The sequence below is a fragment of the Chelonoidis abingdonii genome, chromosome 3 (genome assembly GCF_003597395.2).
Source record: "Chelonoidis abingdonii isolate Lonesome George chromosome 3, CheloAbing_2.0, whole genome shotgun sequence".
NCBI classification, from domain to species: Eukaryota; Metazoa; Chordata; order Testudines; family Testudinidae; genus Chelonoidis; species Chelonoidis abingdonii.
The window spans coordinates 92,399,098-92,422,928 of record NC_133771.1 but is presented as its reverse complement, the minus strand read 5'-3'; the positions used below and the strand labels follow the sequence as shown (position 1 = coordinate 92,422,928).

The 23,831-nt window shown below is 40.7% G+C and overlaps 1 protein-coding gene across 1 annotated transcript in view; it reads left to right on the top strand.

Moving 5' to 3' along the window:
- Nucleotides 1-3,123, top strand: part of FRK (fyn related Src family tyrosine kinase) — a 73,680-nt gene extending 70,557 nt beyond the window's left edge. The window contains exon 8 of the mRNA XM_032768617.1: nucleotides 1,592-3,123. Within this exon, the coding sequence (XP_032624508.1) occupies nucleotides 1,592-1,803 (212 nt within the window). The 3' untranslated portion in view covers nucleotides 1,804-3,123. The remainder of the gene's footprint in view (nucleotides 1-1,591) is intronic.
- The last annotated feature ends 20,708 nt before the right edge of the window (nucleotides 3,124-23,831 follow it).

Sequence of the window (23,831 nt, the reverse complement as noted above, 5' to 3'; positions counted from 1 at the left end):
CAAACTCTCTCCTCTGATGGAGTAACTGTAAGTTACCTGTCTTTGTAGCCCCAACCACACCTCTCTTCTCCCAGGGAGTGACTGTAGCCTTTTCCTGTTGCCAGCCTCCTGGTTTTATAACCCTGGCCCACCTCTGCCCCCAGCTGGGCTTCATTAGCCAATTATTCCTTAGCGCATTCTTCAAGGTGCAGCCTATAGGTTCATTGCCCTATTTTACCCTTCAGGGCTTGGGAGGAGTGGACACACCATCACAGATGGGTTTCATTCTGTGGAACAAGTAGCAAGGAAAAGACTCCCCTTGCTGAAAATAGAAAGCAAAATAAGGTCCATCGTCTTTGCTTTATAAAATGGTCTATGCTTAGCAAGGGCATAGCCTATGTGAACCTTCACATTTGAAAATGTAAGTCCATGTGCCCTAATTGTTTGCTTCCTTGATGTCATTTTCAGGACCATCTCCTCAGTAGCCAGTCAAGAGAAAAGGTCATTATGAAAACCAGTAAATGATCTGATTGCTTATGCTAGGCAATGTTCCAAATGCAGTAGGTCTCAGTGGCTTTTATAATCCCTTTACCCAGTGGCTTAGATCTTGAGTCCACTCATCACAAGTCAAAGGTGCTTACATCTATTCTACACACATACTCTTTTTCCATTTCCTCTTACAGCTGCTGGGTAGGCTTCCTCCGTCAAAACTTCAAAGCCAACGACCACTCGTGACACCAACACTTCAAACAGCTCTACTACTTGTTCTCAGTAACCAAACATTACAATACTGAGCAAGGAGTGTGAACACAACAAACACATACTCTGAAATGAGAACTTTTATAACAAGAGGTTTCTCACTGGAATAACTTTTTATGACTATTTTAGTTGTTTAGCAGGGGCTCTTATGGCAATTTTAGAAAGGTGTGGTGCGAATGTTATAAATTCCCACCGAACTATAAGTCAGGAAGGAATTAAACCGGGGGCACCTATTTTTCCCCGCTATCCTGCAGCCGCATTTGGTAACTGCCAGGATCCTGAGTGCTGCATTTAATTTGCAAAAGGAGTAATATGCAGCCACTCTTACTATAATTTAGAGGTGCAGTCCATATTGACAATAGGTTCTGATTTGTAGTGTGTTTTATCCAAGCAGTTTAGCATGTTGAGAGTTGTAGTTTCCATGGGCTGTACCTGTATATTAAAGGAAAGCATGGCAATAGGCCATATGCTAGTCACTCAGCCACACTTTGGCCATTTTGGGAATAAACATGCACTTTTTAATGAGCAAAACTGATACACAGGTAAACATCTGCAAAAAAATAAACAGATTCATAGAACTTTTGAAAAGTGGTCTTAAAAGAGATTCACATGTGGCCCTCCACTTGCGCATGTGCATTTTTATGCTCACGAATTACTTGCACGAGCTAATCTTGTGCTCTGTCCTTGTACGTGCACATACATGCCCATTTTGACACCCAGTTTGGGTTTTGTGTATGTAAACATTATAATTTTGCATGCATAGGAGATACGTGCATGCAAAGTTGTGCATGCAAAAATTGAGCCATTTTCTGATAATTTCCTCTTTCTTCTTCTTTTTTTAAATGTATTTCAGGTATGATGGGCTACCAAGTAATCCAGAAGCTGGATAAAGGATACAGAATCCCTCAACCAGCTAACTGCCCAGATAAGCTGTATTACATTATGCTGGAGTGCTGGAATGCAGAGCCCAAAGGACGGCCCACTTTTGAAACATTGCACTGGAAACTGGAAGATTATGATATGGACTCTACATCCTATATTGATGCAAATGCTTTTGTAAAATGAAAGTTGTGGCAGAGACTGAAGAAAATCAAATGATCAGTTAAATAAGTATGGTATAAAGGGTAACTGTGAAATAAATTTCACCTCAAAATATGGGGGAGGAGAAGTTTAAATTATTAGATGAAACTAAGGAATTTTATAAATTGCCAAGGCTATGGTGATGTTCCAAGACACTAGTGATTTCAATGTCAGCCATTGTCTTGCAAAATTAAGAAAACTGAAATGAGGGGGCTTTATTGTTTGTTTGTTTGTTTGTTTTATAAAATAAGCTCTCTTCTATTTATTATTTAAATAGTAGACCAAAAGAATGAACAGATGAGATTGTTGCTCAATAAGCATTGTTGCATTTTACTGTTTATCTACTAGAATGGTTATTTGTTATTCCTTAGATTGCTGAAGCTCATCAGCTTGTTGCTTTGAAGGAATCTGATTACTTTGTTGCACAGCAGGACCTGTGCTTTGAGACTTTTCTTTTCTTTTTAAAATATCCTGTGACTATAATGCTGGCAAAGCCATATTAAATGTCTTGATTGTACATGGAGTGCACATGCCTTTGCTAAAGAGAAAAATGAAACAGATATTGGGAAAAGAATTAAAATAGCATCAAAACACAAACTTTTTGCTTTATATATGTGCAGAGTCTATCTTATGAAATAATTACAATTAGCATTAGTTAACTAAGTTTAACATGCTAATGATTTTTTAAATTATCCACCGAGGTGCACAGAGACATTTTATAATCCATGAATTTTAAGAATCATGAAGCTGAAAAGAGTTTTTATAATGAAATAGACATGGCCTTAATATTTTGGAGTGATTCTATAAAATTTCCAACCTCAGCTTACGCATTTGACAGCACTGTGCCTAGGACCATACATAGATTTTTGAGAAGGGTCAGCAAAATGCTTCTTTTCCCACTTCTCTCTATTCCAAACGTATCTGATTTATTTTATATAGCATAGGATGACATTAGGGCCAGCTTCGTCTGCTGCAGGAGAAGTAGAGCGCTGCTGATTATATGCGGGTCTGAGCATTGTTAGCAGCATTTAAAATTTTTCCAATTCTAGGTAAATTAGCCAGGTGTATAACTTCGGCTAAATCCCGAGACCTTGAAGGCTTTTGTGTGCAGCATAATTGTGAACTATATTTTCCCCTTCATTTTTAATTATTGAACTATAGAATCTATTGTAGTCTGTAATATTAATATTACACATACTATAGGCTCAAAATAAGTATCTAACTACTATCTCCCAATAACAGACATACAAGGTGTCTGCCAGGAAAATCCTAAAATAGATATAAATAAATGAAAAGATTCACTAACCTAAAATTTGTATGTCTTTCATTGCTTATTCTCTCTGCCATTTCCTTGTTATTTTCTTCGCCTTCCACATTAAGCCTATCTACCCCATTTCAATACCTCCCACTTTCCTCCCTCATTTGTAATCTATTTGTAATCTGCTTTTTCTCTTTTTTGTCGCATCTTTTCTTTTCTTGGAAAGCAGCATCTTCTTCTTTTCCACATGCACCCCATTCTCTGTTGCCTACTCAAAACTCCCTCCTTTATTATATAGTTTCTTCTCCACTTCCTCTTCGTCTCTTTGTATTCTTATCTCACTATCCTCCTTGCTTTCCTTGTTTTTCACCCCACTCTCTCCATCATTACCTAATACTAATTACATTTGTAAAACACTTTACAACATTAACAAATTAAGTGCCATAACATTCCTGTGATGTTGGAAAGCATTACTTTCTCCAGAGACGGAAGAAAAGCTTAAATGGCTTGGCCAAAGGCATGGCGGATTTAGTGTTGGGCACTGGGATGGAATGCAGCATAGCCTCATGATGATGAGCCCCCCTCACTCACCCTCCCTTTGTAACAGGAGCTCACACTGACTACTCAGCACTGAAGCAAGCTCAGCTACTGATTAGTGGCCAGCAACCAGATGGAACTTGTGATGACCATAGCAGCATCAGCCCAGGAGGCAGTCCAGGGTGACCAGATGTCCCGATTTTATAGGGACAGTCCTGATATTTGGGGCTTTTTCTTATGTAGGTTCCTATTACCCCTCACCCCTGTCCTGATTTTTCACACTTGCTGTCTGGTCACCCTAAGGCAGTCCCCAACTCATAAATTCAAGTCCTGGATCCTTACAACCATGGGTTTAACAGGTCCCATTGCACAACTTGACTTTTGAAAGCCTATTATTTTTCAGAAAAAAAAAATCACTTTCAAACTTTCAATCCTGACAAGGAGGTTGCATTTCCAGGATGACTGTGACACTGAAGTAGGTTAGAAACATTTTAATTAAAAGCTGATTTCACCCTTGACACTTATAGAGGTGTAAAATTCAAAAGCTTTGGACTTCACTGGCCCCACAGTTTGAGGCTCTTAACTCTTAAGGACATTCATGTCATCAAGAACAGATCAAAGGGGACATTTAAGACTTGTTGGAATCTTAGTTATAGAAAGCACCTATATTAGATAAATTTTATAGCAGATGATATAAAGGTTACAAGAGTTCTATAGCAAGGGAGCTGTTGCATCAAACTCTCTTACAGAGAAGAAAACCTAATACAAATAATTAATTATCATAATTCAAAGTTATATCGATTGGGCCCAGATCCTCTGTGCTAGACAGTGTAGCTGGGTTGAAATGGACAGATTCCCATACTGTCCTTAAACACCTCAATGAGTGAGCCAGTATGTCTGAAAAAAGCACATATATGTAGGAAACATGTTCCTAGATCAACACAGGCTATGAGCTCATAAACTTGTAATTTCCATCCTCTTCCCCCAAATATGAATATATATCGCATTGCCACCATACAGAAGTTTTTTCTTCACTGCTGTATAATTACACCCTACGAAGATTTTTTTATTTGTGAAATTTCTATCAAAAACAGAAAAATTAATATTTTTCTATGATTCTGTTTAACTTAGGTTTGCGTAGGTGTACAAAGCTTGCAGTTAGTATGGGAATTTGTGCGCTTCATCCCCAACTGTAGTGACTGACACAGAGGATTTTGAAGGTGCTGGGATATAGTGTAATAACCCAGAAAAATCAAAACTGTGGCCATTTCAATACATAGCAACTCTTTCTCCTGAGGTGGGAGGGGTAGCGGTATGGGGACTGTACTGTATTTCTGAAGAGATGGTGCTCCTTCCACACCAGGAACGGTGATGATTTTGTGTCATCTTGCCAGCTCTGCAGTCAAGTTTCCCTGAGCCAGAGCACTGAATTGAGGCTAGCACGTTTGGCCCAGGGACACTTTCTCAGACACTCCATGTCCTGTGACTGTAAGAGTCTGGAAATTGGACCACTTCTTATCTTTTCCCTTTGCTTTTTGTTGCAGAGTTAGATCCAAGCCACAAAATTAAATCTGGCTCTGGATTGGACTGGAAAGTTTGGGGCTGCTCATACTCTTGTTTCTTCAAGATGTAATAATCTGCAACTTCCTAAATCTTTAAAGGCTAGACTGCCACTCTTACTCGCTTTGAATAGTATGCTAGTCTATAAAAAAATTCCATGGAAATTAATGGAGTTACTGGGGGCATAAGGTGGGATTCAACATAAGAGTGGCAGAATCTGCTCCTAAGCATGTGCATTTATTCAACCAAAAGTGACTGAATATAAAGGACTTGATTCTCCACAGCCTTTTGTTGTCATTTATACCTATATGAAGTGGCTATGACACATCACCATTCTATTTAAGCTCTGTTTTTCACTACTGGTTAGAAAGTACAAGGCAGTGGAGAGTTAGGCCCCAAAGAAAAAGTAAAATATAGAGTAGTTTGAAATATTGCTATCTACTTTTTTTTTTTCCCTCCATTTTTCTATAGGGCTGAGTAGATGTAGCTAATCAACTTGTGTGTTGATCAGACCTTGACAGAAATCAAACCTGCTTAGTGGTGGTGTAGTATAGACCTTGGCTGAAATCCTCCTATCAGATTGCTTCCTTAATCCAACCCATTGGAAGCTAATGATCTAACCAGTGGACCAAATTCGGTGATGAATCCTGTTCATGTGCTACCTGAGGCACGTTGCACATACACTAAGAAGATCCAATCCATTTCATAACAATTTGTATTTATATGACAGATAACAATTGTAGTCAGAGCTCTTCTCTAAGGCTTGATTGAAATGGAACATCAAGGTTAGCGTTTCCAGTTATAGTGCATACTAAAATGGGTTTAACTTATTGCACTTGATTCTTGAGGTCCTTTATGTTCAAGGTTCTGCCAAAGCAATCTATTGCACTTGTTTTTACTTGGCTCATAGGGGGAAAATAATGGATTTAGTTATGAGAAACAGTAATAGATTAAAAAAAATTGACAAATTTCTATGTTTAGATAGAATAAAGGGATCAGGAAGATATAAGTGGAATTATTCTACAATAGTCTAGCTCTTGTAAAATTCACTTCACATAAATTGTACTGAGACACCTTTCTATGTAATGTTTTATTTATGTAATTCAGAAGGTTTTTTTTTATAGAATTAAATCATTTCATGCAGTCCTTCAAAAGCTTATTTTGACATAAGCTTAAAAATGTCAAGTCAGATAAGCTGACTCTCGAGCTGTGTTCTGCTCCGTATTCTTCAAGAACCTCTGAAGAATTAAAATTACATTTTCCACTCTAAATATCAGAGAAGCTGTGAACTTTATTTTTGATTCTTATAAAAAAGTCTTTGGACAGATGGCCTGCAGTTTAGAGCAGGAGTGGGCAAACTTTTTGGCCTAAGGGCTACATCTGGGTATGGAAATTGTATGGCAGGCCATAAATACTCATGAAATTGGGGGGCTGGAGTGCAGTAGATGATGAGAGCTTCAGCTGGAGCTGCAGGCTCAGGTGAGGCCAGAAACGAAGAGTTCAGGGTGCAGGAGGGGGCTCTGGGGTGGGACAGAGGGTTGGGGTGCAGGTTGGGAGTGAGGGCTCAGGTTAGGGATGCAGGCTCTGGGGTGCAGGAGGGTGGGGCTGAGGGGTTTGGAGGGCAGAAGGGGATCAGGATTGGGGGTTGGGATGCTGGAAGGGGTCAGGAGTGCAGGCTCTGAGCGGCACTTACCTCAACCAGCTCCTGGAACCTGCAGCATGTCCCTGCTCTGGCTCCTGTGCAGAGGCACGGCCAGGTGGCTCAGTGAACTGCCCCGTCTGTAGGCGCCGCCCCTGCAGCTCCCATTGGCTGTGGCTGCTGGCCAATGGGAGCAGTGGGGGCGGTGCATGGCGTGAGGGTGGACACCCAGACAATCAGCCTGCACACCTTCAATGCTACTGCAGAAAGAAATTCCAACAGCTCAAGCAGGGAGCGGGTCCAGAACCAGTGCTATTTTAACTCTATCTCAGGTCTCACATACAAGATAGATATATTATATCAGATTAGATTTGGAGTGGTAGATCTGCTTTTCAGATCACACACAAACAGCCTAGCTACATCACCCCCTCAATGATCTGTCTTTGTCTCACGTTGCACCAGGTACCTCGTTGTCCCCAAATGGGCCAAAGTTGGTCCAGCCACATCATCAGCACATTTTTTAAGAAAGGTTCTGCCTTTTTTATTTCATTTAAAACTTTTTTCCTCCCTCAGGTGTTCTTCAAATACCAGCGGACTTTTTTTGGGGGGGGAAGTGCATTACCTAAGAAATTATATATCACATTTCAGCAGGAAGGGAATTTTTAGTAACAATATATTGATTCCTAAAACCCAGGGAAGCCTAATGGTAACTTAAATACAGCCCCTGAACAATAAAGCTCAATACTTGAAGGCAGCATTACACGTCAGCTGAGCTCTGGTACTTTCATCACAGCAGGTGTTGAGTTTCAACAATTCTCCTGAGTTGAAATCAAGAACAAATACAAAATTTCTTACTGTTGCACTGAAGCAAATATATAAAAAAAAAGAAACAAGGAAATAAAATTTGTGACAGTAAGGAAAGGGGAAAACTAATGAAAGTAAGTCAATCACCGTGGTACAAGAAACACAGAGCAAAATATGGCCTGATCCAGCCAAGACTTATGTTTAATTTTATGAACTTTGAGTAGTTCCACGGAAGTCAAGTAAGACAAGTCTTTGCAAGATCAGGGCTCAAGTCTGCACTCAGAATGAAACTGCACATTTTTGCCCAAAATGTTTGAAGAAACAAAAAAGTTCTTTCATGATTAAAAACTGCTTTTATCCCTCACAAGTCCCTGTTCAGAGGCAGATCTGTGTAACTCTCGACTCAGATAGAATGAAACATAAACAACTTCAAAGGAGGACAGGGACAGTCTTTGCACTAGTGGCGAGTGAAGAAGTTTTAGCCACAAATGAAGCAAATCTGAGTTATGAAGTTTACATTGCAATGTCTGCCTGCAACAGCTAGTAGGGCTTTGGGAATATGTACAGGAAGCAAGCCAGGGCTAGCCACTTGAGAAAACAGCCAATGTGCTCCTTCCTACACATAGACAATGAGCAGGGGAGTTCTTCACATCTTTTTCCTGCTATCCACATTCAGGCTAAGGCTTGAAGAGAATTTTACAAACAACGTAGTCCGTAAATGGAATTGAGAACTTTTCTTGGGGATTGGGAGGAACTTGAGCTCCCCAACATTTGCCTGTCAGTTTCTGTAAAAAAAAGAGAAAAAGGAGATGCAGTGGGTGTGCCGGGGGTGGGGGGTGGGGGAGGCTGGTTACAGCCCATGGAGAGAATCCATCTAGGTCAAAAAATTCACACAAATTAGTTATTTGGAGAAAATGATCCCTATGAAAATCCAGCATTTTGCCCAGCTCTAACCAAAGATACTTTATATTTACCTCTTCTACATGATTCAGTGTAGAACAAGTTGAAAGCTTTCAAACATCAGCAACAATTTTTATCAAAATGTCAAATTCTGAGGAAAAACTGGAGGGATGAAATGTTTTGAATTTTAGTGCTCTTGTTTTTCTGACCAGGTGTAATTGAGGCTCATGCTGCGTCATCAGATCAGCTCACATTTTGTTTTTATTGGTTTGTTGCTAAAATGAACAAGCAACAAAAATGTAGGATACACCAAGTTACAAATGATATTGTTGCGTGCTTGGATGCTTTGCAAGAACGAGGCCCACACATACCGTGAGTTATTTGGCTTTAATGACGGTAAAGTGACACATCTGCAACGGGAACCCTGGGCGTTGCTGTCACTTAGGCGGGGAACCCAGCACTGAAGCTCAGCTCGGCCTGCGTCGGAGTTCAAAGGCGGGACTGGGAGCGTACAGCTATATAGACACAGTAGAAAAGCAACTCATACATATGCAAAAAGGGACTTCCCACAGGCTATGTCCGCCCTTTGGCCAAAGGCCAGGGACTCTCCACGGGCAGTGTACGCCCTTTGGCCTAAGGCCATATATACTGGTTTTAACCAGTTAAAAGCAAGTTATAACTGGCATGCCGTGTCCCACAATGACCAGCCACTTAGCAAGCAGGGGCTTTTTACAAGGCCGCAGAGAAAGCAGAGACACCCTAGCTAGGCCGTGACACAGTCTTCCGCAGTCCCCTACAGATACAATATGAACAACAAAAGAAGTGGTTTCGTTCTTTAGCTATTCAGTTTGGGTGAAATTCACTGCAGTGAAGAACATCCAGGTTAGGCTATCTGCTCCATTTATCTTCCTCTTTAGCTATACATTAAAGCCCCAGTCCTACAATTGTATTCATGTAAGTGGACCCTGCACCTGTGGTGAGACCAGGTGACTACGATAAGGCTCCATACATGCAAAGGGATTGGCTTACAATTATTAGAACCTAAGTGGTGCAGAGGCCTTGCACCAATCTTCTGTAATGGTGTAAACTTCACTCTTTAGGACTATATCCAAGAGGTGTGCAAGGCCCAAGGATATGGAAGTTGTTTTAGAAGGAAAATATTTTATTCTGTCTGGAACACAAAAATTAGGCTTTTTCAGACTGAAAATCTTCTGAAAATGACTGTTCCTAAGTAGGACTGTTATGAGTGTGTTGGGCTTTATATTTTGTAGAGGTTTATTTATTTCTGATTTATATAGGGCCATAAATGTACATGGATTCCTACAGACAAACCAAGTAATGTGCCTGTCCAGGGAAACTTACTGTCTGAGGATGTGCCTACACAGCAAGCAGGATCCCACAGCAGCAAGTCACAGAGCCCAGGTCTACAGATTCGAGTTTGCAGGGCTTACGCTATGTCATGAAAAACAGCAGTGTAAATTTCAGGTTTGGGCCTGAGCTCTGAAACACAGGGAGGGGTGTGGGCTTCAAAGCCGAGTTCGAGCCTGAGACTGAATACCTACATAGCTATTTTAGTGCCACAGTGCAACCCCAAGTCTGTAGACTCAGGCTCTGAGCCCCGCGGACAGGGCCGTCCTTAGGATTTATGGTGCCCTAGGTGAGATTATTAAACTGGTGCCCCTGTGCCTGTCTTGCTCTTAGAAACACAAACATAAGCTTACACTATTGGAAAACTTGCCACAGGCATGTTACTAAAACCAGTTTAACTTAATTAAGCACACTGTAATGCTGATGAACTAGCACTGAAAAGTAGCATTATAGAAAAAATTCTGATTTGACAGAATGATGCAAATAATATAATTTTTCAAATTTGTCAACATTTTATTGGAAATGTATATGAAGAGGTATTGAAACAAGGATTAAAGAGAGAGTTATCCCGCTAGGGTGACAAGATAGATGTCCTGATTTTATAGGGCAGTCTCGATATTGGGGTTTTGTCTTATAGAGGCTCCAGATTACCCCACCTAGGGTGGCCGATAGCAAGTTTGAAAAAATCAGGACAGGAGGTGGGGGCAATAGAACCTATATTTAAGAAAAAGACCCAAAATGTGGGATGTCCGATAAAAAGTGGGAACATCTGCTCACTCACCCCCAACCCCTGTTGATTTTCGCACATGCTTCTGGCATCTCCAGCCCAGCATGTGTGACCATTCAATCCTGGTTGCCTGCGAGGAGTGAGTTCCTTTCACTGTCATTCCCAGCAGGTAGGCAGCAGCCTCACCTCACCCAACACAGCCCTGACAGCCTTCACGCCGGGGGAAGATACCACAGGTGAGCATAAGGGCAGCCAGGTTTAATATTTGTTGTGCCGCCAAAATGGTGGTGCCTGCCCCCGACCCTCCCCCGCTGTTGCCCTGTAGCCGATATAAAAAGAAGCTACAATGCGGTCGCACACAAGATACAAGGTCATTAAAAGTAGAGTCAGAAGCAGCACTGCCTGCTTCAAATACGGTATTATTTTGTGCACTTGTTATAAAAAGTGGGATGTTTTAATGTTTTTCTCTGAATACTCTGTGGGTGGTCCTCAGTTTTCCCTGCAAGGTGCCAATTGGAAGGTGCTGGGGACAAAAGAGATCAGAAAGAGATCCAGAAGAGACACAAAGGCTAGAGGAGGGAGTGTCCATTTTGAGCTGGCTGGGAAATGGGAGAGGCCCAGAACTTGGGTCAGGCTCCCGCCTTCCAAGATGGACCTGAGGGGTCCTGTTTTCTGTACCTACAAGCCTTTGTTTTGACTGTGACTGTTGTCTAATAAACCTGTTTTACTGGCTGGTTTGAGAGTCACTTGACTGCAAGAGTTGGCGTGTAGGGCCATCTGGTTGCCTCCAGACCTGCCGGCCACACTTCGCTGCGGAAAGCGCACAGTGGGAAGGGAGCTGAATGCCTGAGTCCAGACCAGGAAGGTGTAAGCGTCTTGCTCTGGAGACAGTCTGCTCAAGAGAGGAGGTTCCCCCAGAGTCCTGACTGGCTTTGGTGTAGTAGTTAGCAAAGCATCCCAGCATCCCTTACACCATGCACTTCCTGGAAGCCAAACAGGCACTTACACTCACTCTCTGGCCCTTTGTCTCTCTTTTCCAGGTCATTAGGAGGCCCACCTGATTCTTGTTCGGTCCGCAACATACTTCGTTGCACCTTGCAGAAGTGTCCAGTGCCATGCAAGTTTGCCCGGAGACAGGGTTCAGCCATGCGTCTGTGGCAAGAGGGCATCACACTGGCATACTCTAGTGGCTCTACAACAATCTACACACCTTATCCCACCATCGTAGATCCTTGAGATAAGCTATAGGGGAAACTGACGCGCAACACGTAGTCAGAGAAAGACATTGGTAAAACTATTCCACCACTTGTAACACACTGTATACTTAAAAGCTGTAATAATCAAGTTTGTGGCTGAACACAATATACTCCAAACTGACCCACCAAATTTAGTTGCACGTTTTTCCCGCTCAAGTGAGGGCTCTGGGATGGGGCTGGGGATGAGGGGTTCACACCCGCAGCAGGGTGCTCAGAAATTGGGGCGGCTGGCAGCGCAGGCTCTGGGATGGGGCAGGGCTGGTGGATAAGATAACGTGGGATGCAGACAGGCTGTCCCAGGGCTAGGGCCAGAGAGACTCTCCCCCCTCCTTACTGGCAGAAGCAACTCCCTGGGAGGGACCCTTTCTCCCCCTCCCCTCCCCCACTCGTGGACACTCACTCACTGAACCATCGGTCCTGCACAATGCTCCAGGGACTCTCTCAGGTCGCCAGAAAGCCCACTCGCCTCCCCTAGGATGGGGTAGCCAGGGCAGGGGGTTGCCATCATGTGTGGCCTCCCCACCCCTGCTGCTCACCGGGTGCCGCGGGAGAGAGCTCCGAACATCTGTGCCCTCTCCCCTCCTCTCTCCCTCTTCCCCCCCCTGGTGCTCCTACCCCTGCCACTGATCTCTATAGCCTTAGGGAAAAGCAGCACAAACAAAGGGAGAGACACTGGCTGTTTTCTTTCAGCAGGGAAGTTCCGAGGAGGGGGGCAGGGGAGACCCCAGCTCCAAATATTGGTGGAGCACATTCCCCATCTTTGAATATTCCTGGTGCTTGAGCACCGGCTCGAGCCCATATAAGCTTCCACCCCTGCAGGTGAGTTCCTTCTCCCAGCCCTTCCCAGCAGCCGATCACCTCCCTCAGACAGTGCTGCATTCAGCTCTCTCTAGGACCCAGCAGCCTTGCTCTTACATGCTCCACTGCTTCCTGTCTGGTGCCCCCAGACCTTTTGGTGCCCTAGGCGGCTGCCTATTTTGCCTATGGCTAAGGACGGCCCTGCCCGCAGACACGGGATCCTACTTGATGTGTAGACATATCTTAAGGATTTGACTCAGCAGACATTTACTCCATGCTTGTAGCTACTCCTGCATGGCATTCTATTAATTTCTATGAGGCATGATTTAGGGCCCACTCCAGCTCCCATTGACTTCAATTAGGAATTGGTTCAGGGCTTATATTTACAGAACTATTTTCAAGATTAGGTCCTAAAGTAAGGCATGACCTCTCGAGAGAAATTGACCAATAGGAATGGGGTAGAAATTAAGAGAGAACAAAAGTTACAACAATAAGATCAATTGCTTTGGTCTTGAGGGTTGTGTGCACATTTTTAAGATACTTTTTCTTTGAGAGACTATTAAAAAGCATATTCAAGTTTTTAGGCCTCAGCAGACATGGGAATCTTAACCAGAGTCTTAGTTGAAAGGCTGCTTTCTAGAACATTGCTGCTAATTTTAACATTGCTTGACATGGGTCTTTTTTTGTAATTTAGAGAATAAGCAAGCAGTGGAAGTGTTCACAGTGTGCTCAGTTCCTCACACGCTAACAGTTCTCAAACTCCCCACTAGGTGGGGGCACAGATTGCTACCTAAACTCAGTGCTAGAATGAAGCAGCTGAAGTGCAATAAACTCTTGGGAGAGAATCTGAGAGCAATCATTCTGACCTATCCAGAAACCCACGCTCATTTCTGGCCATATTAATACAAAATCTGACTACTGAGAACAGCTTACCCACTATACTTCAGGGACACTTGTCCCCCCAACAAATTATAACAATTATGAAGAAAATATGTATTTACTAATTCCTACCCTGTACAACCATGAGGGATTTCACTGCTTCTGGTAGTAAATCAGTGGAAATTGCATATGAAGTTAATCTACGCATGCATCCAGTTATAGATCCTGAAGCACTGTGTAGTTTTTCTTACTCATCCTACCTTGCTTGAGACAAGTGACGTGGCCTCAGAAATCAATTGAGATACAAAATGTTTCTAAAGAGTGAATCTGAAATACCGAAAGAACTGGTGAATAACCATAATTTAGTTCTTTAATCCCCTGTACAGTTAGATTAGGAGTTATAAGGAGACACTGTACAAGATTTATTTATAATGGCTTTTGAAAGTTTACAGCAGGAAATATACATTAAAGTTATCAATTGCTTATTGCATTGGCCCTTCCTTAGTTGGTCTGTGGAATAATTGTTTCCATCGCTTTCTTAATGTACTTTACAGCAATATAATTTAAATATAGTACAAGCATCAAATATTGATTTTGAGTTAACTTATGATTGATATCAAAATTATATCATAATGGTAGTATTTTTCAAGGCTAAACACAGCTGACCTCTCTACTTCATTATCTTTTATATTTTATGAGTAAAATTAAACTGCTGCCTTCTAGAATTAAAATTTACAGTTGCACATTATCATTATAAGTACTTCCTTTGGATATGAAAACACCACAGGAAACTTTCTACAACTTTCAGATGAGTATTGTTAGTCAGAAAACGCCCATTTTCTCTCTGGCAGGATGTTTGCTATTCTTTAGAAAACAGGTTGATTAATTCTGGGTTAAATGACTTGTTAGCCATAGCAGCAAAGAATCCTGTGGCACCTTATAGACTAACAGACATTTTGGAGCATGAGCTTTCGTGAGTGAATACCCACTTCGTCAGATGCCTCAGCACTGTGTCCCTTCTCCATCTCCCCCTTAACCAGAAAGATGGGAAACCATGTTAGCTGTGTTCAGCATTTTGGTTTCAATATTGAAGAAAAAATCCCAATTGAATAGTCTTCTGGGAGACATTTTTAGAGTAACTTTTTAAACATTATCATTTTACCTTTTATTTTTATTCTTCAAGACTTTACACTTCATATTTTAAGTGATCTTGGAATTTTTTTTTTGCTTAGGTATAGACAGAACAATAGATTTTTGATACCCTCAATTTTACAGGCCTGTAGGGCTCTAGAGTCAGATGACAATAACGTCAGCAACAATACAGCACAAAGGAATCTTAACGAAGCAGCTGAGGGTTTCCTTTGCATAAGGAATCCACACATGGGGTAGATTCAGCATACCCAGCAGTAGGATGGTATAAGTCAAGGTCACAGAACAGACAGGAGAACAACCCAGGATCCTGGCTGCATATCACCTGCGTTAGTCACTAGACTCCCTCGTAGACTCATTCTAGTTTTTACTGAACTGATTTTGCAATGATATATTAAGCACTAAAGTGTTGAAAAGCAGGTTTTTCCTCAAGCTAGTTTTACCCACTTGGATTCTTCCAGACATTGGAAAGCACTGCTAGTCTTTGACCCAATCTCTGCCTTTAAGATTTCAGAGGTAAGAATTGTGTTTCCCATCTTTCTGGTTAAGGGGGAAATGAAGAAGGCACACAGTGCTGAGGCAGACATCTTGCCAGTCTACCCTGCCTGATTTTTGTTCCCTCAACTGAAGCTTAACAGAGTCCAGAAAAAAGTAGAGCAGAAACATACTGGTGTAAATTATTCAAGTGATGCTGCCATTTCTAGAAACAGCACTGACGAGTTTGCCCATAAAACATTAACATGACATTTCTGAGTTGTGACAGGTGGTTTGGGAGAAGAAGGCTTAAGAATAAGCACAACACTGTTTTGTGGGAACAGAGAAATGTGTTCAGCTATAAACAAACACATACCATTGCTGATTTGCATGCAGACTGAATTTAAAAAAACACATTAAAATTTAAGAGAGCCTTGTAAGTATACTAAAGCAGATTTGTTCAATGGTGCTATGCACAATCAAAAATAGGGACAAAGTCTGTATTCTCTTCCTCCCCTTCTTTTAGAAATGGGAGTACTCAGTTGTCTTAGTTAAATTCCGAATCATCCTAAAGAGGTTTTTTTTTTTAAAATGCTTCTGACTGACAATCTGGAGTTTCTGTTCAGTTGTATCTGCTCAGTTTCCCTAGCAGCTCCTTAAAAAAAAAAAAAATTCAAAGGTCTTACTGGTTTTTAACTTCAGCAGACAGTACAGGGGTGCCCAAATTCCTTGCCTAATAATCACATTTTTCAAGGGGACAGCCTTAATGCCTCATATGATACCCTTCCATTTAATGTTTGTTGTAGATATCCCTGTTTATTAGTACTAAAATACTATGCTAGACAGACAGGAGCCAGACTTCCAGGTGAGTAAAACATCTCACAGGACTAGTGCTAGTGAACAATGTTCCATGTTAAGAGTGGGATGAACCTTGTGGACTTAAAGGTTTTATGAATCACTCAAAATAGTTTTTGGTTTGATAAATTTAGTTCAAGTTCTCAAATATTTAATTTCTGTAATTTAGCCCTGTGGCACTTTTTTTAATGCGAGGTTTTCTCACAAAAACAAGGTTTGCTAGTTAAATAGGTGCTAGGGATAAAAGTAATTCCGAGGAAGCTAATCTGGCACAAGTGGATTCATTCTATATGCTATGGGTAAATATCACCATTTAGTTTTCCACTTAAATTTCTCTCTTTCTTCTTTTCCCCCACTCTCCTATAGTCTCTTTGTCCACTTTGCCCTATTTTTCACTGAAAGTTTTTCTCTTTGGCCCTCTCACTGTTCCTTTTTCACATCTCTCTTAAGAGGAATACAAACCGAATAACATTTGGGTCAAACTTTTAAAGGCACAAATGTCAGAGTAGGCTTGAAATAAGATCAAGTGAGTTTGCCCACGTCTGTTATAGAATCTTAAGAATACATTTATGAATCAATCACAGTGGAAATATTGTGGTGGGGGAGGGGACAGATTGACATTTAGGGGAGTAGCAGGATCATATGTGCCAGTTGCCAGGAGTGGGGAACAGGACAGGAACACCGTCACTTGAGTGGGGGCATTGGTGCCCAGGGCACTAACAGCTGAGGGGCATGGGAAAGCACAGAGCATTGGGCACCAGCCACACAGGAACTGCAGTAGGAACTAGTGGGATTCCCGCTTTCAACCTCAGTAGCTCCCTTTGCTCCCTCTCTTATCCCTCAGCCCTTCCATTCACAGAGAGCTTCCACCCTCTATGACTCTCCCCTTGTGATAAAAAGTTACTGTCCCTAAGGTAAACACAATACTATTGCATGCTAAGAAATAATCTGATGGAGGAGATGAGCACTTCATAGTTAATGGGATATTAATGAAAGATAGACCCTTAAAATGTACATGGTTTGCATGGTGCATGATTTTTTAGCTGTGTTGCATCTGGATTTGTCCAGTGATTTTAGATGCCTTATCTCACAGATGTCTGATTTCACTCTTCAGAATGCCAAGAAAGAACTGAATTGACCCCTAAACTAATGTCTGATTCTCACAGGTCCATTCATAGTAGAAAGTCAATATTATGACACTGACTATCACTCTTATGGAACCAGGAAAGGATAAAGAAATCCCATTTGAATTTTGTTCTGTAGGAATGTTACGCCAAAATTACAGTGCAAATGCCCATTGTGGCAGCCCACAGTTAACTAGGCTCTCCTTATTGTGGTAAACCTTAAGGTACATTAAAAGGCATTATTAATTCAAAGGAAATGCTTACAGTAACAGCACAGAACTGCAATTTAAAAAGTCCTCTGGTGTTTATTGCTTATGTTTGGAACAGATTACATGATACTATTCAGTGTCCTTATTTGTTTTGCACATAATTTTGTTACTCTCATATCCTTTCAGACATTGCTTTCTGCAGCCATACCATACACAGGTGATGGCAGACAGTAAAGCCCAGCAGGCCTTTTCTGGCAGTGTGTAGCACTGGTTGTTGAGCTGTGTGCTAGCACTATGTTGCCAAAGTGCTCCAACTGTTCACTCTCAATTTTTATCTTGGCTCAAGGAACGGTCACCTCCAGTCACGTCTGCTACTTACAGAAGCGGAAACTAGATTCTCCCCATTATCACAATCCACAAGCCAGCTCCTTCGACTACTACCCACGTCATGGGTATGAGCAATCAAATGCATTCACTATGCTTGCTTACCATGTTATCCCAACCTTGCCTTTGACTTGCCAATATTGCACTATTATTCCCATACAAAGAAATTTAACACACCATTTTCCTTGGGACGGATGATGGATTGACTAGATTTTACATGTTAGCCACATGCTTGGATGGTTGCACCATTTTCAGAATTTAAAATGCCAAATTATAGCAATAAAACAAAAACATCCCCTACCCTGAGGTTGGTCTGATGCTTGGATGTAGTGATCTGGCATGTGGGAAAACCAGGATGGGGTTCAGCCTTTTCCTTCCCAATGGATGCTGGGCATAGTGAAGATATAATGAACTGAGTTTTTGGCATGAGTGAGCTGTCCAAATCACTGAATGAATCGTCACTCCCAGCTGCTGGTTGATTGATGGAACTGAATTGGTGATAACTCTGGAGGGAGAGCTTTGCCCTATCTTCCATCTGGAGCTACTGTGTTGTGCCTCATAAAGATGGCTACTGAACAAGCTGAGTTGGCAGAACTTCCCCAGCAAGAAAGACTGGCAACTGGGGAACAGACAAGTTATCAAGGGGTGTCTGAAATGAGTGGATTTGATGTATCTAATGCTGGTAGCTTTAATAAAAACAATAAATACTTGGAAATAAACCTGGGACTGTAAAGGGAAAAGAGATTGTCTTTAAGACCATGCAACAACTGCACATTGTGTTTTCTGTAACTACAAACATTGCTTCCTTAGGGCCAAATTCCACCCCCAGATATCCACCAGACATTACTGTAATGTACTTTAATTAAGCAGGCAAGGGGATCACAGCTGTCTCTGTGTTTAAATTACAACCAGACATTGTTCTGTCGTACTGTAGAATATTCACATCTTCAAATCTAAAAGTTCTCTTTGTGATTTACTAACTGCTCCCAGTTTGAACCCAAATGGATGCCTTTTGCGAAAAGTTTAAGATAGATGGACATCTGTTATCGGCTGAAACAACAAGATATTTAATCAACTTTGTGAATATAAGTTACAACTGATCTTAGAAGCGTTACTGTGGTCTATGAGTCTCTTCACAGTTGTAGCTAATAAGAAATTGTCTGGCTATGTGGCTTTTTATACAACTTTTAGATAAATCAGAGATCCAAAATCAAATTCTAGCACTCAGAGGTGTTATATGGATTTGCGATACTCCCTCAAGGCTTGGGGTCCATAAACCAGTGAATGGATTACAATGAAATATAAAGTAATGTTTCTTCACCTGTGGCAGATATAATATTAATAACATTTCTCATTTGTAGTATCTCCTGCTGAACACCAGGTCTGAAAGATAATTCAAAAACATAGAAATGTGGTAGCAATGAAAAGACACGTCACACACTGAGAGTCACAATTAGGTTGTGATATTTGTGGCAAATATTATATATGCTGAATTTAGGATCAGAATATTTTGGATAAGCAGCTTAATTCTGTAGTTTCTTGACTTTCATGGGCCTAGGATTTGGTTCATTTTAAGTATCATTTGATGGTGGTTTATGTTATATCCAATAAAGCTATAATTAGAAGGCCCTGTTGGAATAGGTCAGTCAGAAGATGGCATATACCAGAGCTATAAAAATGCTGAAATATAGTGCACATATCTTTGCAGAGAATTCCCACTGAAGCCAATAGAATTTTATGCAAAGACTGAAGGGAGAATATAACCCAATTGTATGGTATGTGGGCATAAGAATAGTAAATACAGACACTAAGCTATTAGAGATGTGCAAATCTGATAACACCTTCCATACCAGATTCCCCCATGATAAAGTACAGAGTTTAGTATAAATTCAAATGCTACAATCACAATCAGTATATCTATGGTAAGTACCTAGATCTTCAAAAAGTAAAGGAATTTAACTCTTATTTCTCATTGTTTTAGCCATCTTAATTTCTTATCAACCTGCAAACACAAGGATTAAAAGTACAATCAAAATTTTTATAAGTGCTACATTTTCTAAAACCTCCCTATATTTATAATGAAAGCTGTTGCTAATTCATATAGCTCAGGGGTAGGCAACCTATGGCAGGCGTGTCAAAGGTGGCATGCAAGCTTATTTTCAGTGGCACTCACACTGCCCGGGTCCTGGCCACTGGTCTGGGGGCTCTGCATTTTAATTTAAGTTCAAATGAAGCTTCTTAAACATTTGAAAAACCTTATTTACTTTACATACAATAATAGTTTAGTTATATCTTATAGATTTATAGAGAAAAACCTAAAAACTTTAAAATGTACTACTGGCACACGAAACCTTAAATTAGAGTGAATAAATGAAGACTTGACACACCACTTCTGAAAGGTTGTCAATCCCTGATATAGCTCCTAATGTTTATTATCCATTTATCCTTTTTATTTCACAACTTATTTAGTGTGTGGAAAATTATTTCACTGTCTACAGACATTTAATTGTTTCTTCTTTTTAATCTTTTTCTTTTCTTATGCTCACTTAACTATTTAATTTTCCTTCCTATGATTTTCTTTTCTCCCACAATCTGCATAATTGGGTGTAACTACTCAGTCCTGACCACCACATCTCATCTTTTGCATCTCAGCTTCAGAACCTTTCAAATATTTTTGTGAAAAAAACCACATTTTTTAACTATATTATAATGAATTTTTGTTTCACTGAACAGTATTTTTTTAAAAAAAATATGGAAGGGCATACATTGGACCTAGACTACTGTTTAAATAAAGCTGTTCTACTTTTTGCATCATGATCTCTGATATTCACATAAAGTCCCACCTTAAAGCTCTTCCACATTCAAGAACAGCTACATAACATAGGGAGCAGAAACATGCTAAGAGAAGTGATTGCTGCTTATTGCTTGTCTCTTTAACATCAGCAGAATTTCTCAACTTTCTGTGCAGTATTCTATCCTTCATAATGCCCTTGGAAAACAAATGACATTTCCTCATCTACTGTAGATATTAGTTTGCAGAGCAGGTTATAAAATTATCCTGCTGAGTTTAGTTTGGCTTCTCAAACTACGAGTGTTCTCCTAGGTGAATACTCATATTTTTGGTGACTTCCTGCTTCCTTTTTCAGGATTAACTGCTGTCAGATCTGTAATGCTGATAATATTGGGAATTAAAAGAGTCATTCATTCATTGATAGTCTAGGAAGTACAGTATTCTCCAGAGTGGAATGTGCAAGCTAATCAGTGCTGACCATAGGTGCTGGAACTAGGGTTGCTGGGGATGCTACCTCCTCCCAACCCCCGTCTTGAAGTGGTTTCCTTTATATACAGGCTTAACAGTTTGGTTCAATGGTTTTCAACACTCCTACTATATAAATTGTTTCAGTACACCTGGTGCTGACCCATGACATATTAGTGTGGAAAGATGGGAACATATTAAACATCATTTTTCCTTATGGTCCATTTGTTCTTGATTAGCTAATATAGAAAAATGTGTAGCTATTGTAGAGACCATCTATAGAGACTCTGTTCTTGTCGTCATTGAGATGGAAGTATGAGATTCAGTAATCATAACTGGTCAGTAGCAGCCAACGGTAGTCTGTAGTAGATATGGTCAATATTGCTTGACAGAAAAAATTTCCTGTGGGAAAATGTGGTTTTTTTTTTAATTAAAATTTCAGGTTTTTCAAACAAATGGATCAAAACAAAACTTTGATTTCACAGTGAAATTTTGAAACTAAACAAAATTTTTTATTCAAAAATAATGTCAATCCAAAACAAAAAAATCATTTCAAAAGTTTCTATTTGACATGAAAGTTTCATTTTGAAATATTGATTCTAAGTAGAAATATTCATGTTGAAATACTTAGTGTCAGTTGAAATGCCAACAATTTCTGTTTTGACATTTCCAGTTCAAAACATTTGGAATTTTCATTGTGCAAATATTTTAGATATTTCAATTTTTCATTCCAATCCAGAGCAAAAAGTTAATGGAAACTATTGAAATTACCCACCAAAGGAAATTTCCATTATTTCAAACAGCTCTGTCCAGTAGCCAGTCTCTGAGGACTGCAGAGAATGTTCAAAAATCTGTTGCGAAATTGCAAATTTGCACAGATAATCTATAACCTTGCTTACTGCTACAATGGTACACATGAATTTATAACTGATGATTGAGGTGAGATTGCTATCAATCAGGAAATAGGACTAAATTATCTTAAAAATAATATTCTCCTTTTATTTATCCCATTCGGTACAGCTCTATAATGGACTGGGTCTAACCCATCCGATCTCTGACACAGTAAATGTGAGTTTAGTTTGTGACTATGCATTGTACTTATAATTAGGAGAACCTCATAGAATATGAGGTGTTACATATCTTTTCATCCTGTAATTTTAACCCATTTTACTTTTCAAGGATGAGTCAATAAAAATAAAAACTTCTAACTAACTGAAAGTCTGTGTTAGGGATAGAGACCTGCCTACCCCCCAACAGGGCTGGCACAAGGACTGGAGATTTACTTTGTTTTATTAGCCAGTCCAGTTGTGCAGACCCATAGAGCAGACATGATTGGCACAACTTTTGCAAACCAGCTGGCTAGGCCTGACATTTTCCTTCTCCTAGGCAGATTGCCTGCCACCGCCGATGAGCCCCACTTGCCTAGTTGGGAGGAATAGGGAGATGAAGGGACTTCCTCAAGGTCACACATGAGCTTTACAGCAGAGTCTGGAACAGAATGCAGCTCTCCTGACTCTTAGGCCTGGTCTACACTGGGGCGTGGGGGAGTGGGGGGGAAAGACGGAATCGATCTAAGTGATGCAACTTCAGCAATGTGAATAACGTAGCTGAAGTCAACGTACTTTGATTGATTTATCATGGTATCTTCACCGCGGTGAGTCCACTGCTGCCACTTCCCCATCGACTCCTCCTGTACCTCTCACGAGCTGAAATACAGGAGTCGACGGGAGAGCTCTTGGGGGTCGATTTATCGTGTCTAGACTAGATGCAATAAGAGGCAATAAATTGACCCCCGCTGGATGGATCGTTGCCCACTGATCCGGCGGGTAGTGAAGACATACCTTTAGCCCTGCATCCTCTGCACTCCACTGTGCTGCTGCTCTGAGTGGCTAGCCTGGAGATCTAGATACATATTTTTTGGCTTACGTTTGCTTCTACACACACACACACACACACACACACACACACACACACACACACACACACACACACACACACACACACACGTTATGTCTATACTAAGAGTTAGGGGTGTGATTCCCCTGCTCATCTACATATCCTCACACTAGTTTGGTAATATGTATTGCGAGCGTAACTAATAGGTTAGCCGAGGTAGTACTGGTAGCAGTAGCAGAGGCATGGCTGATCAGTGACGAGTAGATAGCCACCAATTCTAGGCAGGTTTGTACTTAGCACAGCTGAGCTGTGCCTCTCCTGCCATTACCAGTGCTAGTGCAACTACACTGCTATTTATACTGGTGTTAGCTCTCACTAAGTTAGCACAAGTATGTGTATATGAGTAGGGACTCACACCCGTAGCTCATAGCGTGGCTGTAGCCTTAGTTTCATGGCATTTTGCAGGATGCAACCATTTACCCAGGCTTTCGGGCAGGGAAGGCCAGTATTTGTGCATAAATATTGTTTGTACTGGATTTCATCTCTGGCAGGTCATTTTCTAGGAGTAGGAAGAAGAAAAGTTTCTGTTTTTTAACTTATGTGCGATTGTATTTGTAATATAACACTTTTTTATAGATAGTGTGCAACCTCTTGTATTCTAGTCACTAGGAGGTGAAATAATTTGACCGGAGTTTTGCACGTAATATCCACAAAACCCATAAGTCACAGGAAGAGGGAGTCATAAAATCTCAGTGCATATATTTTTACATATTCGCCATTTTATTTTGTTATAAGCAAACCACAACATTTGTGTTATTATTATTATTATTATTATTATTATTATTAACAATAATAATTAATAATAAAAATTTAGTGGTCTTTTAGATATAGATGTTAACATGCTTGAACATTTCTAAAACAACTAACCTAAGATACAGTA